The 16,226-nt window shown below is 38.4% G+C and overlaps 2 protein-coding genes across 2 annotated transcripts; one reads left to right on the top strand and one right to left on the bottom strand.

Moving 5' to 3' along the window:
- The first annotated feature begins 708 nt into the window (after positions 1–708).
- LOC134746910 (uncharacterized) lies at positions 709–3,740 on the top strand. Its single transcript, XM_063681481.1, has 4 exons — positions 709–1,373; positions 1,422–1,511; positions 2,276–2,426; positions 3,565–3,740. The coding sequence occupies exons 1-4, from the start codon at positions 771–773 to the stop codon at positions 3,738–3,740; spliced, it is 1,020 nt and encodes a 339-aa protein (XP_063537551.1). The 5' UTR covers positions 709–770.
- A 5,512-nt stretch (positions 3,741–9,252) lies between these two features.
- Positions 9,253–12,850, bottom strand: LOC134746909 (uncharacterized). The gene is made up of 4 exons (XM_063681480.1): positions 11,912–12,850; positions 11,653–11,733; positions 10,793–10,943; positions 9,253–9,428 (listed from the first exon to the last, which is right to left on the bottom strand). Exons 1-4 carry the CDS (start codon positions 12,656–12,658, stop codon positions 9,253–9,255), a joined length of 1,155 nt encoding a protein of 384 aa, XP_063537550.1. The 5' UTR covers positions 12,659–12,850.
- Between the last annotated feature and the right edge of the window lie 3,376 nt (positions 12,851–16,226).

Here is a 16,226-nt window from a genome sequence, read left to right as displayed (position 1 = left end):
TGACAATTTCTCTGAAAATCTACTTAATTTCAACGTAATTTTGATACTTAAACAATCTACAACATTTGCTGAAACTGTTCTTATACATCAATTTGTATAATTTACCACCATAATTTTTTGATGAATTTTTAAAAACTGCCCCTTCTCTTCATATATTACCGGTGACGCACGCTCGCGACCTCATTATTAAAAGGCAAGATTAGAAGACGTGCTAATAACCAATACTTGTTATTTAGATATTACGTAACAAAACGTGTATAATTTCAACGACTATCAATCAATTTTACATTTTTGCTCCAAAATCGACTACGGCCTGTTTAAAGGAAAAAACAAATTTTATTTATACCGCCGACTTTATGACATCACAGATACTACCCCCACCATTTTCGCGCTTGTAATTTCATATATTTGTGTTCAGGGCATCATGCATGCATTACTGAATGCATTTGATACTAAATATACCCATATCCTAGAATCTAGATGATATGAGCGAAAATCGATTTCTAGAATACTTCTACACAAAATACCGACTTACTATAATTTGTTTTTCAATTTCAAAACACGTAATAGGCTCAAAAGGATAGATTCATTAATCTAATGTCTGACTAAGTACTATCTATCACCAATATGATGTATGTTGTGGTAATGTCGCAAGACACTCATATTAATGACTTCAACGCTATTAGGGAATGAAACGATGTGTCTGTTGTTATCATAATTGATGGAGCATTCGTTCTTCGGCTTGAGTGGTGTAGGTGGTCCCTGTCGCCATGGCGTCACCAACAACACTCTTCAATAATTTAGTTCAAGAAGAAGAAAATTGCTACATTGATACTGTGTCGACGGCCTACCTTTGGATGGAAGTGGTGTTCGGCCTCAACAGGCTGGTCTTATCCCTTAAAATAAAACAGATTTTTATTTTATTGGCATCTGCGTACAGTATTTTTTGGTGTGCTATTGTATTTTACGACGCATTCTTTTTTTTCCCTGTGTTCATAGACCACCTTGACACAGGCATAGATTCTGTACACTATCTATTGGGTGTCGTACTGAGTTCAATAGTTTGGAAGCGATTACAGCATTATTATTTGAAGTTACAGGATTTTGACACGACGATCGGTTGCAGACCAAAAATATCATCGTCATCGGTGGAAAACTTAATTTTGATGTGTATTGCGGTATCTCTGTCGATTCTTATTGTACCGTATTCATGGTACATGTACGACAAACTTGTCGTTTCACTGATGCTGTTGCCGGTGCGTCCTCTATTTCTAATTGAGATTCATTTCTACGGACACCTGCTGAGCCTGCTTGTTCCTCGGCTCCGACTGATCAATTATTATATGAAAATGTCATTGAGCCACCACAATAAAGTAGCTCCAAAAAATGACGAATTGACATTCAAGAGTGTTATTTCGCAGTCTCAAAATTGTCAAATGAAGAAATTGATGGACCTTTACTGTATGATAATCAACGCGTACGACATACTCATTGATGCTATCAAATGGCAGGTAAGTGACTAGTAGGGGAGATAGGGGACAGAATTATAATTTTTTCGTGATCAAAAGGGAACCCTTACAATTCCGTCATGTCATTTGTCCGTATATTGTACGTATATCACAGCAATTTTATTCGGAAACTATAAATTGTATTTTAATGAAATCTTATCTTAGAATATTTGCTTGTTACAGTTTGTAATGGTGCTAACTGCGTTGTTTATCTCCATTCTTAGTTTTTCATACAGCACCGCTTTGATGGTAATACGTAGCGAAGTAAGTATTATTATTATTTTATTTATCAGTCATTGTCTATTACTATTTATTTAGCAGTTCTGTTAGTATAGTGTAGGCAGTGTAGGCCATACCGGCTTGTCTCAAGAGCGTTGGCAAATACTAATATAGCCTAGGAGTCCTCACATCGCTGATCCCATCATTATTAGTTTAATATTTTTTATGTTCAAGTGAAATTTATCCAATTATGGAACGGGTAGGTACTCGAGTGACCAAGATAAAAAAAAATCATTCTAATAAATACAAATTTCTAAATGTCGAAGTGAAGTGGGCACCTCAGTGAAGGTGCCCATCCCAAATCATTTGCCAACGACAAAATGATAGGGGTATTTAGATTTGGAAGACTTTATAGGCAACGCTATTACTTACCTGTCAAGTCTCATTGAGATCGAGCCATCCTGACGGCCACGATTAAAGCCTACTTGCTACCGTATCATAATTTCACAAGGCCGTTCATTTACATGTTTGTCGAACACTGTCTTTAGAAACCTTTCTACAACGTTGCGATAGAGTCAGCGTTCCACTGTATCCGGCTGTTTCCGCTGTTCGCTCCGTGCGTCTTCGCCGACCAGATCCAGGAGGAGGTGCGCCGCTTGAGGGAGCTGCTGGCTTCTAGACTCTACGAGAACAAACTAGGTAACGTTTCAGTACCTTAATAAACAACATATTATTCCACTATTATGTTCGTGTTTTGTTCATTATGTTGTTGTCTGACTAGTATAATTAAGTAAAAAAAAAATGGTTGTCTGTAAAGTCGGATTACGGACGATAATAACAAGATAGAATTAGGAACAGTGTGATAAGGGAAAAGTGTGGACTGAACGAAGATGTAGTGACAAAAATTGAGAAAGGTATGTTGAGATGGTTTGGACACGTGGAAAGAATGAGTGAAAGAAGGCTAACAAAGAGAGTGTATAAGGGAGAGGTAGAAACGGGAGTTGGAAGGGGCAGACCTCGGCGGACTTTCTCTGATCAGATCGGGGAAATCCTGAAGAAAGGCCAGGTCAAGAGCACCCTAAACCGGCGAGCGTGTATGAGGAATGTTATGAAAGTGAAGGAAGCGAAAGAGGTATGTCAGGATCGCAGCAAGTGGAAATCCGTGGTCTCTGCCTACCCCTCCGGGAAATAGGCGTGATTATATGTATGTATGTATGTAATTTTGCGTGGTAACGTCATAAGAAAACATTGACGTAACGTTACCATGGAGATCTGTCCACAATATAGAATGTTACTTATTAGTATAATATCACGCTAGCTTGCGACCCCCCTGGTAATCGGCTGCTGTATTTTGTGGGCGCCTGCAACTACAGAGGTGTCGCATGCGCGTTGCCAATCTTTTAAAAACCAACATATACTATAGGTATAATAACAATATGTGTGCATACATAATTTATTAACAACTTTTTTATGTAAATTTTCTGATTCTTAAACCTGACGTTAGCATGGAGATCTGTCCACAACGTGACACTTTTTCGTGCATGCTACCGGTGTTCATCGATTTATAAGACGCTATCACGTCAAAATGAGTTAATTATTGTTAATATTGTAAAGCCTGTTAGTATATGAATTATACTAGGCTCCGGCTGTGGCTTACTCTTCATTGAAGCCGTTTGAATTTCATAAAATCATATCTTAACTAGTTACGTAGCTTCTACAACATTAGAAGCTTCTAATTTCAAGTTTCTACCTTGAACAGTTTTGACTGTGCGTTATCTACATAACGCGATTGTTTTTTGTATTTAGATGAGGTAGTTAATACCTTGTATATTTTCAGACAAGCCGGGTCGTAGCGTGGCGCGGGCGCTGCTTTCTCTGACGGAGGCGCGCGACTTGTCCTTCTCGCTGCTGCAAATTTTCGATATCGACATCTCTCTCCCTTTCAAGTTCATGGGACTGCTCTTGACTTACCTTATCATACTGTTACAGTTCGAAAAAGTTATCAACCCTTGAGTGTTTTCGTGACTTATTTTGTGTATTGAGAGTTAATTGTTTAATAAATGATCGTTTGTGTGCAACATATTCGTACTTCATTTACTTCATTTCGTGACATTTAATTTATCTGAATTTTAATAGTTCTAAACCATTAAAACAACTTGACAGGCACAAAACTTCGCGTTGTTTCAATGAAGAACTGTCAAATGTGAATTGTAAGATCGTTTTGGACATAAACTTTTCAAAATCGCAACGTTTCATGCTGCAACAAAATTATCCTGACTTATACAATTTAAAACCCAAAAATGACGAACCACGACCGTCAAGGGATAGAACATACTCGTAGACGTAAAACGATAAAAAACAATTTAGGCGTAAAGCCAGAAATTAGCAAGGAACAAAAGATATAACGCGCTACGCGAAAGCTGCGATGGAACATTTGACGATTGTGTGGCTTTTAACGTTTTACCTCAGTAACTCTGAAAGTATACTTGTGATTAAAATTTTGCTAGTCAAACCCCTCGGCTATATCACTAGCTATTTTTACTGCTATTGTATTCAGGGTAACGATACCTATACTTACAATTGAAAATAAATGAAAATTAGACAAGTTTTCGTGATTTTTTAGGGGTCCGTACTTGAAAAGGAAAAAACGGAACCCTTATAGGATCACTCGTGCGTCTGTCTGTTTGTCTGTCCGTGCGTCCATCCATCCGACCGCCTGTCTGTCAAGACCGTTTATCTCGGGACGCGTGGAGGTATCAAGTTGAAATCAAAACCATATACTCGTACTCAGGTCCCTAAGCTGATCAAATAATAATAATAATAATAAATTTCCAAATAAACATAAAAATATATACTTACGGGCGTTTATGACGCAAAAAACGTCGACACTCAAGGGAATCCAAATTGATAGGGTACTTCTCGTTGACCTAGAACTATGAAATTTGGCAAGTAACATCGTCTTACACTACAAATACAAGGAAAAATCTGAAAACTGTTAATTTGTAAAAAAAAAATCTTTTTGTATGGTATACGGAACCCTCGGTGGGTGAGTCCGACTCGGCGGACAAACACGACGCCGGCCCCAGTGCGTAGGTAATCCGCAATAACGTGGTAAAATTTATTGTCAGACTCGTTTGTGACATTCTTCATTACGGCACATTTCATTAATCTAGATTTTAAAAGTTCTAAACCATTTAAGTAACTCCACAGGCACAAAATTTCGCGTTGTTTCAATGAAAGCTAGCTGTGAAATGTGAATTGTAAGATCATTCTGGACATAAACTTTTCAAAATTGCAACGTTTCATGTTGCAACAAAATTATCCTGACATATATACAATTCAAACCCCAAAAACGACCACAAACCACGACCGTTAAGGGATAGAACATACTCGTAGAAGTAAAACGATAAAAACAATTTAGTTTTTAATCTTAAGAGGGGGCGTAAAGCCAGGAAATTAGCAAGGAACAAAATATATAACGCGCTACGCGACAGTTGCGATGGAAGATTTGACGATTGTGTGGCTTTTACCGTTTTACCTCAGTAACTCTCAAAGTATACTTCTGATTTTACTAGTTTAAATTTTACTAGTCAAATCCCTCGGCTATATCACTAGCCAAAAAAAATTGTTGACGTTGACCTATAACTATGAAATTTGGCAAGTAATATCGTCTTATAGTCCAAATACAGGAAAAAATCTGAAAACTGTTAATTTCTAAAAAATAAAAAATCTTAAATTTGTACGGTACGTAACCCTCGGTGGACGAGTCCGACTCGGCGGCTAAACACGGCGCCGGCCCCAGTGCGTAGGTAATCCGCAATAACGTGGTACAATCTATTGTCAGACTCGTTTGTTCACTACTTTACTGTACTCTAATCTATTACTGCCGTAAATTTATTACAGCGCTTTTGGTACCACTTTGAAATAGGGTGCTGGCAAATCACATGGTTGCAAATATTTGACATGACCGAAAATTGCCAGTCATCATTTTCCTCGCGTTATCCCGGCTTTTTGTCACGGCTCACAGGACCCTGGGGTCCGCTTTGCAACTAATCTCGAGAATTGGCGTAGGCACTAGTTTTTACGAAAGCGACTGCCATCTGACCTACCAACCCAGAGAGCAAACTAGGCCTTGTTGGGATTAGTCCGGTTTCCTCACGATGTTTTCCTTCACCGACAAGCAACTAGTAAATATCAAATGATATTTCGTACATAAGTTCCGTAAAACTCATTGGTACGAATATTGCCAGTAATAAATCATAAATCATGACAGTAATATAGTATTTGAATAATGTACGAGTATATATTTGTAATAATGTGTAATAATGTCTAGTGAAACTAACCGTGAATCATTCAAAACTCTAATGTGTAGGTATTCAAAATTTACATTTCATTACTTTTAGTGGTTGTACATTGTTGTTTTTGTTTGTCATTTATCGTTACTTATTTTCTACTCATTTCCTCAAAATTCTTTTTGTAACTGTGTTTCTCGTATTTGTTTTTCTATGTACAATAACAATAAAGAACACATACTCTTATAATAATTTAAAAATGGAAAAATCTAATCTTAATACATAATATTAAATTATGTAAAAATATTTTCTATAATATCAATACCCAGGGAGGAAAATGGGGACTACATTTGTGTAGAAGTTACGTTTGTAGATTAGAAGCGGTCGTCCAATATCGAAGTTAATATGTGTAACTCTGGTGTAATTTTATTTTATAAATAATTATGATTAACGTGTACTATAAACAACGTTGATGCGCGTTTCTATTACCTACTATATGAATTAATAATTTAAGAACTCTATTATTTACTGTGTTGCTTACTCCCTCTCTCTCTCGACAAAAGCCTCACGAAATATTGGAAATAGCGTACAGCAGGAGTTTTATAATAATTTGATACGATACAAACATTCTCTTTTTTGTACAATAAAGTGTTTACTACTACTACAGATGTCATGCATAATTGTTTTCCATCGTATTATCTCGGAAAAGTTCGTATTTGTCATGCTAGTTCAGTCAATGTCAGTACATTTTGTACGGACTGAAGTTGCAAAACACGTTCGTAAGTTTCCGTGAAAATACGATGGAAAACAATTTTACACTATTATATTTATTTTATTTTTTATTATTTATTGAGAAACAAACAGTCTTAAAGTAAACATAAGCAACTTAGCTAATAGCTACAAATTGATTTTTTATAGACCTATAGTTTCCTAATTCACATATAGAGGTACAATTAAAGAGTAATGATAAATAGTGCAAACTTGTAGTACCTAGTAGTTGTACATAATCAAAACAATAGTATACCAACTAATACAATAGCATATAAATGTATAAACAAGAGAAAAGACTTATACTTACACTTTTCACTTAGACTTAGACTTAGACTTAAATTACTAAGATTACAAGTACTTACTATCGGGTTGCTTGCAACATTTCACCCTTATTTTAATAAAGAATATACAGTTCTTTTAAACAAGCCTAATGAACTGCTAAACAAATCTGCGATTTACTGTCATGATTTATAATTCATTTCTGTAAATTTTTGTTCATGTCAAATATTTCCAACCATGTGATTTGCCAGCACCCTATTTCAAAGTGGTACCCAAAAGCGCTGTAATAAGATTACGGCAGTAATAAAATAGAGTACAGTAAAGTAGTGAGCAAACGAGTCTGGCAATAAATTGTACCACATTATTGCGGATTACCTATAGGCACTGGGTCCGGCGCCGTGTTTAATAGTACCTAACTGTCGAAATGACATAATAAAACCGGTCAAGTGACAAATACATAAATAACCCCATTGCGTCTAACATTGCTCTCACGGCTAAGATGATTCTAACTACATCTCATATTACTTACAGATTTTATAGAACAGAATTTTTACACGTTTTAATCAAGGGCAAATACTATAAAAAAATTCACTCGAAAGCTAGACTGTATTAGCTATCAAACTAAGCAAAACCGTAAAATGTTAAAGTTAGCTCGATAGAAAATAACAAAAAACCGGTCAAGTGCGAGTTGGACTTGCGTTCCAAAGGTTTCGTAAGTACATTACACAATTTTTAACAATGTTTCGTAGTTTCGGAGATAAAGAGAAGGGGTTGTCATTTTTTGCCTATCTTCTTGAATAACTTCTAAACTGTTTATCCTAAAATTATATAAAACATATATTTGAGATTCTCACAATGAGCTATTTCATATGATATGCAGGACGATATAGTTTGACAAACTTTCTAAAAAATTTTTTTTATTAGCCTGTTAGTGTGTCCCACTGCTGGGCAAAGGCCTCCCTTCTTTCCCGCCACTTGGCTCTATCCAGAGCACATTCCCGCCACTCCACACAGAATGTATCGAGGTCGTCCCGCCATCTCCGTTTGGGTCTGCCTCTGCCCCGAGATCCATCCTGTGGGATCCAGTCCGTGGCTAATTTGGCCCAGCGTTCTGGGTGCATTCGGCAGATGTGCCCTGCCCAGTCCCATTTCAGCTTAGCGGCCTTCACGCCCACATCCACAACGCCAGTTTTGGAACGCAGGTCCGTGTTTCTAAATACGGTCGGTTCTACGAACACCCAGTATGCTGCGTTCCATTGCTCTCTGGCAAACCTTTTAAGTCTGGTCTTTTCATTTTCAGTTATTATAAAAAGTATATTGGAGATTCTCACAATGAGCTATTTCATTTGATATATATATAACACGTTTAAAATTCATGTTTACGTCACATGCTGTCTTTGGGTCACAAACTTACATATGTGTATTTCGACTTAATTGGTCCAGTAGTTTCGAAGATGTATGTGTGTGACAGACGGACAGACAAATGTGATCACGAGTGATCCTATAAGGGTACCGTTTTTTCCTTTTGAGGTACGGAACCCTAAAAATCACGAAAACATGCCTAATTTTCATTTATTCTCAATCGTATACCGTTACCCTGAATACAATAGCAGTATAATTTTAATATAAATTAGCTAGTGATATAGCCGAAGGATTTGACTGGCAAAATTTTAATTAGAAGTATACGTTCAGAGTTCTTGAGGTAAAACGCAATCGCCAAATCTTCTGTCGCAATTTTCGGTACCTATATATTTTGTTATTTTCTATAGGTAAGTTGGCTTTACGTCCCCTCTTAAAATTAAACTACTTAAGGCTAAAATTTCTAAATTGTTTTTATCGTGTAACTACTTCAAGTGTGTTCTATCTCTTAACGGTCATGGTTCGTCGTTTTTGGATTTTGAATTGTATGTCAGGATAATTTTATTGCAACATGAGATCACCAGCAAAAAGACTACAATTTATAAACATTTATGTCCAAAATTATCTTACAATTCACATTTCAGGAGCGCTTTCATTGTAACAAAATTAAATGGCCTTTTGTGCCTGAAGTAAAATGGTTTAGACCTTTTAAAATCTTGATAAAAAAAAAGTCGTGAATGAAGTAAATGAAGTACCAATATGCACACGAAATATCATTTATTAAACAAATAACACTCAATACACAAAATAAGTCACAAAAACACTCAAGGGTTGATAACTTTTTCGAACTGCAACAGTATGATAAGGTAAGTCAAGAGCAGTCCCATGAACTTGAAAGGAAGAGAGATGTCGATATCGAAAATTTGCAGCAGCGAGAAGGACAAGTCGCGCGCCTCCGTCAGAGAAAGCAGCGCCCGCGCCACGCTACGACCCGGCTTGTCTGGAAGATACAATGTATTTAGTACCGCATCTCAATACAAAAAACAGTCGCGTTATATTTGTAGATAGTGAAAGACAACGCTCAATCAAAACCGTTGTACCTAAGGAGAATCATGAACTTTGAAGCTTCTAATGTTGTATAGGACTTATAAATTTAAACGACTTCAAAGGAGTAAGGCAGTTCTCACACTGGATGCGATTCCCACGTTGCTCCTATGTATGAGAGAGACAACGCTATGCGCTTATTATAGTGACGTCCCGCTCGCACATCGCAGCGTCGTGCGAATCGCATCCAGTGTGATAACTGCCTAAGAAACAGGCGGAGCCTAGCTAGTATAATTCATATACTAACAGGCTTTACGATATTAACAATAATTAACTGCATTTTTTACTTGTTCAATGATATTAGTCAGACAACGACATTATAAGCAAACAGCGGGCTTTAGCGAACATAGTAGGATAATGAAAGCTTGTGTCAGATATTGAGGGCACTCTATCCAGAGTTTCGGTGTGGGACCGGGACAATTTAGTGCGATTCAACCCCACCAAGACACAAGTTTGCGCGTTTACCGCTAAGAAACCCCATTTACTGTGGTCCCACAGTTCGAAGGCACAGCCCTTACCAAGTCAGGGAGTATTGGGATCCTCGGTGTCGACATTTCCAGTGACGTCCAATTCCGTAGCCACCTGGAAGGGAAGGCTGATCTGGCATCCAAAAAACTCGGTGTGCTCAATAAAGCACGGCGATACTTTACTCCGGGGCAAAGACTGCTGCTATATAAATCGCAAGTCAGACCCCATATGGAGTACTGCTGTCACCTTTGGGCAGGAGCACCTGGATGCCAGCTTGGACCCTTCGACTCAGTCCAAAGGCGCGCTGTACGAATCTTCGACGATGCCAAACTCACAAGCGGTATTGAACCTTTAAGTCTAAGGAGAGACTTCGCCTCCTTGTGTGTGTTCTACCGCTTGTACAATGGGCTGTGCTCTGAAGAATTGTTTGACATGATGCCAACGGCCGCTTTCTATCACCGCACCGCTCGCCATCGGCAGGGTGTTCATCCTCACACCCTAGCACCTAAATAGTCGCGTACTGTGCAGTTTAAGAGGAATATCCTCCCGCGTACGCTTCGGCTGTGGAATGAGCTCCCTGTCGAGGTTTTCCCGAGGGGCTACAGTATGGGGTTCTTCAAAAAAGGAGTGTACAGGTTTTTAAAGGGTCGGCAACGCGCGTGTAATATCCCCGGTGTTGCAGGCGTCTATAGGCTACGGTAACTGCTTACCATCAGGCGGGCCGTATGCTTGATTGCCACCGACGTGGTATAAAAAAAAATTATGTTGTCAATTAAGCTACTGATACGTTACTTAGTTTGTTCTCGTAGAGTCTAGAAGCCAGCAGCTCTCTCAAGCGGCGCACTTCCTCCTGGATCTGGTCGGCGAAGACGCACGGAGCGAACAGCGGAAACAGCCGGACACAGTGGAACGCTGACTCTATCGCCACGTTGTAGAAAGGTCTCTAAATGAACGGTCTATGTAAATGAACGGCCTTGTGGAATTATGTGGACTTCAATCGTGCGCGTCAGGATGGCTCGATCTCAATGAGACTTTACAGCTAAGTACTAATGGTTGTCCATAAACATCTGCCAAATCTGAATACCCGTATCGTTTCGTCGTTGGCTATGTTATTCCTTTACTATTTATTTATTTAAAATCACTCATAATGATGGGATCAGCGTTGTGAGGACTCTCTTAGGCTAAATTAGTATTTGCCAACGGTCTCTGGAAAAGCCGGTATAGCCTACAAACTACCTACTACTAACACAACTGCTAAATAAATAATAATAGACATATCCATATCCATCCATACTAATATACTAATTATACTAATATACTATTATACTATTATACTAAATATACTAATATACTATTATACTAATATACTATATACTAATATATACTAATTATACTAATAATATTATACATGCGAAAGTGTGTCTGTTTATCTGTCCGTCTGTCTGTTACTTCTTCACGCTTATACCGCTGAACCGATTTAGTTGAAATTTGGTATAGAGATAGCCTGAGTCCCGGGGAAGGACATAGGGTAGTTTATCCCAGTATGGGGAATCGATAAAAAGCAGATTTTGTAAAAAATAAACTACGCAAATTACTAACTCCACGCCGACGAAGTCGCGGGCAATAAATAGCTAGTAAATAATAATACTTACTTCGCTACGTATTACCGTCAAAGCGGTGCTGTATGAAAAACTAAGAATGGAGATAAACAACGCAGTTAGCACCATTACAAACTGTAACAAGCAAATATTCTAAGATAAGATTTCATTAAAATATAATTAATGGTTTCTGAATAAAATAGCTGTGATATACGGACACCATACGGAGAGATGAAATGCGGATTGTGAAGGTTCCCTTTTGATAACGAAAACATGATAATTCTGTCCCCTATCTCCCCTACTAGTCACTCACCTGCCACTTGATAGCATCAATGAGTATATCGTACGCGTTGATTATCATACAGTAAAGGTCCATCAATTTCTTCATTTGACAATTTTGAGACTCCAAAATAACACTCTTGAATGTCAATTCGTCAATTTTTGGAGCTACCACTTTATTGTGATGGCTCAATGATATTTTCATATAATAATTGATCAGTCGGAGCCGCGGAACAAGCAGGCTTAGCAGGTGTCCGTAGAAATGAGTCTCAATTAGAAATAGAACACGCACCGGCAACAGCATCAGTGAATCGACAAGTTTGTCGGCCACGTACCATGAATACGGTACCGTGAGAATCGACAGAGATACCGCAGTACACATCAAAATTAAGTTTTTGACTGATGACGATGATAATTTTGGTCTGCAACCGATCGTCGTGTCAAAATGCTGTAACTTCAGATAATAATGCTGGAATCGCTTCCAAACTATTGAACTCAGTACGACACCCAATAGATAGTGTATGGAATCTAACCCTAAGTCAAGGTGGTCCGTGAACATAGAGTAAAAAAAAAAGAATACTTCGTAAAATACAATAGCACAGCAAAAAATACTGTACGCAGATGCCATTAAAATAAAAATCGGTTTCATTTTAAGGGATAAGACGAGCCTGTTGAGGCCGAACACCACTTCCATCCAAAGGTAGGCCTTCGATACAGCATCGATGTAGCAATTTTCTTCTTCTCGAACTAAATTATTGAAGAGTGTTGTTGGTGACGCCATGGCGACAGGGACCACCTACACCACTCAAGCCGGAGAACGAATGCTCCATCAATTATGATAACAGCACACATCGTTTCATTCCCTAATAGCGTTTTAAGTCATTAGTATGAGTGATTCTTGCGGCATTACCACAACATACATCACATTGGTGACAGTAGTCGGACATTAGATTAATGAATTCGATCCTTTTGAGCTTACTACGTCTTTTAAAATTGGAAAACAAATTATTATAATTATTACTCATACACAAAAACGTAAAAGAGAGGGTGATGTTATGTCAGTACTGCAAGGTCTTTTTTTAAATAAAAAAACGCATAGAATTTTCATGAAAATTATTTTAAGCAATATACACGGTAATAACGCATTCAAAACGAGGCCATTATTCTCCCGCCGTCCTGTACTTCCATACTTATAATATTACTAGCTTTTGCCCGCGACTTCGTCTGCGTGGAATTAGTAATTTGGGTACCTTAATTCTTCAACAAATCTGCTTTTTAATCCATCCTTTTTTCACCCCCAAATTGGTCCACACTATACATTTCCACCCCATTTTTTACACCCTTAAGGGATGATTTCGGGGATAAAAGTTATTCTATATCCTTTCCCACAGCTCAAACTATCCCCATACCAAGTTTCATCTAAATCGGTTCAGCAGTTATTGATTCCCCATACAAATTTCCACCCCCCTTTTCACCCCCTTGAGGGGTGAGTTCTAGGATAAAAAGTATCCTATGTCCCTCCCCGGGACTCAAACTATCTGTATACCAAATTTCAACTAAATCGGTTGAGCGGTTTAAGCGTGAAGCGGTAACACACAGACAGACAGACAGTCAGACAGACAGACAGACAGTCAGACAGACAGACAGACTTTTGCATTTATAATATTAGTATGGATGAGGCGTAAAGCCAGGAAATTTGAAGGCAACAAAAGAGGACACACCGAACGAAAATTTACACACGCAGGTACCTACGTGTTTTTGTTTTTGTGGTTAACGTTTCTTTCCCTATGTTTATTATTTTACTAGCTGTGCCCGCGGCTTCGCCTGCGTGGAATTCGGTCTGTGTCAGTAAGCGGCTAATTCACCCCTAATTTATCTCCCTGTCCCCTGGAGACGGAACTTAAAGTAAAGTTGACAGATGGATACACTAGAGGACTGGTAGTCCAGATAAAATATTTTACAATTAGGTACCTACCACCAAAGATAGATATAACTCCGTAATAGATGGATACAGTCTAAGGAAAAAACGTGCCTCAAAAATCACGAAAATTTGATTCTCGATCAGATGTCGCTACTACCTTTTGCCTACTCTCGTATAGAGGGCGTTGACGGTTTCGTTTGTTATTATTTAACAATTTTAACGCATATCAGTGAAAGAACATGGGTCAAAATAATAAAAATAATTAATGCAAATAAAAAAAATCATTTATCCATATTTAAATACATTTTATCGTATTTTTATAAATCTTCATTTTTAGTTTTATAGTGTGTTGATAGATAGCAGTGAATTTACTGTGGTTACAAAATTTACTATGACAGTACCGCTCTATAATATTATATCCTCTTTGCTACCACTAAATAAAATTACACTCCAAAATGAATATTTTTTGTCCTTATTATATATATTTTTGACGTGATTTAAACGGCATAGAGTAGTAGGTGTATATCGAACGATACAGTACCATTTTTGTATTTTTACGTCCTTGACTGTACCTATCCAAATCGGGTACACTACATTTATTTATTTATTATTTCAAATAACAAATTGCACCTTACAGCTAATGCCAAAGTGGCACAAATTGAAATACATTAACAACATAAAGCAAGTAGAACATAGTCCTAGTCAATAACACATAACATACAACTAAGACACAGGTATAAATTATGATATGGTACTCTCAGGCATCTCTCTTTCTAATATCCTCTTGCATTCCATTATCACTCGCCCCATCGCACTCACAAACAAATCGCACTGTGGCTACGCCTCGAGCTGGGAGTTGAGCAACGCGTGCGCGCGCGCGACCGGCACCTGCGCGTGCGCCTGTGTGCGCGCCGCGCCCGCCGCCAGCAGCGGGTGCCGCCGCGCGCGGGTGTACTGGTTAGGTACATAATTCCGAAAAAATTTATTCCGAATTTTAGAATGTCGAATTTTATCATTCCGATTTTTAAATGCTCGACCCATCAAAATTCCGACTGTCATAATTACGAATGATGAAAATCACGAAGATTTATATTTCCGAAAACCCAAAAAGCCGAATTTTGTAAATTCCGAACTACATAATTCCGACTATAACAATTCCGATGGTGGCAAACACCGAATTTAACATTTACGATTTTCAAAATTACGAATTCGGAATTGCCCTTATTCCGAATTAACGTGATACCTATTTTAAATATCCCAATTTTTTAATTTCCACTTTTCTGGCAACAGTTCGTTTTCTTGGGGGTCGCAGTTCTAACCTAACCTAACCCACTTTCCTGGCAACAGTTCGTTTTCTTGGGGGTCGCAATTCTAACGTAACCTAACCCACTTTTGGCAACAGTTCGTTTTCTTGGGGGTCGCAGTTCTAACCTAACCTAACCCACTTCTAGCAACAGTTCGGGTTCGCAGGTTCGCAGTTCTGTCTAATTTATTATATAGTTATCAAGATAAAGTTTTTAACCCCTTTTTCACCACCATGGGGGATGAATTTTTAAAAACGCTAAAAGTAATTTTCTTGCTTTTTAATATAATAACGTTTTGCAAAGTTTTAAGTTCCTAGCTTAAAATAAAATTTGCACCCCAAGACAAACTTTCATCCCCTTTTCAACCCCCTGAGGGGTTAAATTTCCAAAAACGTCAAAATTAGTTTTTTTGTAATCGTCTATCATACCTTTCTAAGAAGTTTCAAAGCATTTGTAATGGATTCAAACTTTCAACCCCCCTTTAACCCTGTTAGGGGACGAATTCGTGAAAACGCTAAAATCACTTCCTGTATTATAATAATATGCCAATTATATGCCGCCGATCGTGTGCAATGCCTAACGTCGATATCCCGCCGCACGTCATATAGTGATTGCTCACTGCGACTATCCCCCTTCACCCCGGGCGAAATTAATACTATTATAACATCATCCATAGCGGCAAAAAATAGCACCGATGTTTACGGCCTATCCGCAAACCTACTTAAACAAGCTAGCCCGGTATTGAGCTTCGTACTCTCACAGCTATTTAATAATTGTATGCGGTTAGGATCATATCCAGACCGTCTGAAGAAAGTTAAGGTCTGCCCGTTATACAAAGGCAAAGGCAACAAAAAAGACCCTAAATCGTACCGTCCTATAGCTTTAGTACCAGCTCTCAGCAAGTGTCTTGAAGTGGGCTTAAACAAAAGGTTGCTGTCCTTTTGGCTGACTAGGAATGTTCTTTCGGACAGACAGTACGCTTATCGCCAGGGCCGATCGACCACCGACTTGGTAAGGGAAGTGACACACTGCGCGCTGCGCGCCCGCGAGGCAGGTCACCACGTGGCTATCATTTGCTGTGACCTCTCACGCGCTTTCGATACTGCCGACCACGGGCTTGTAGC

Source organism: Cydia strobilella, chromosome 13 (genome assembly GCF_947568885.1).
Source record: "Cydia strobilella chromosome 13, ilCydStro3.1, whole genome shotgun sequence".
NCBI lineage: Eukaryota > Metazoa > Arthropoda > Insecta > Lepidoptera > Tortricidae > Cydia > Cydia strobilella.
This window is presented reverse-complemented; position numbering and strand designations above follow the sequence as displayed.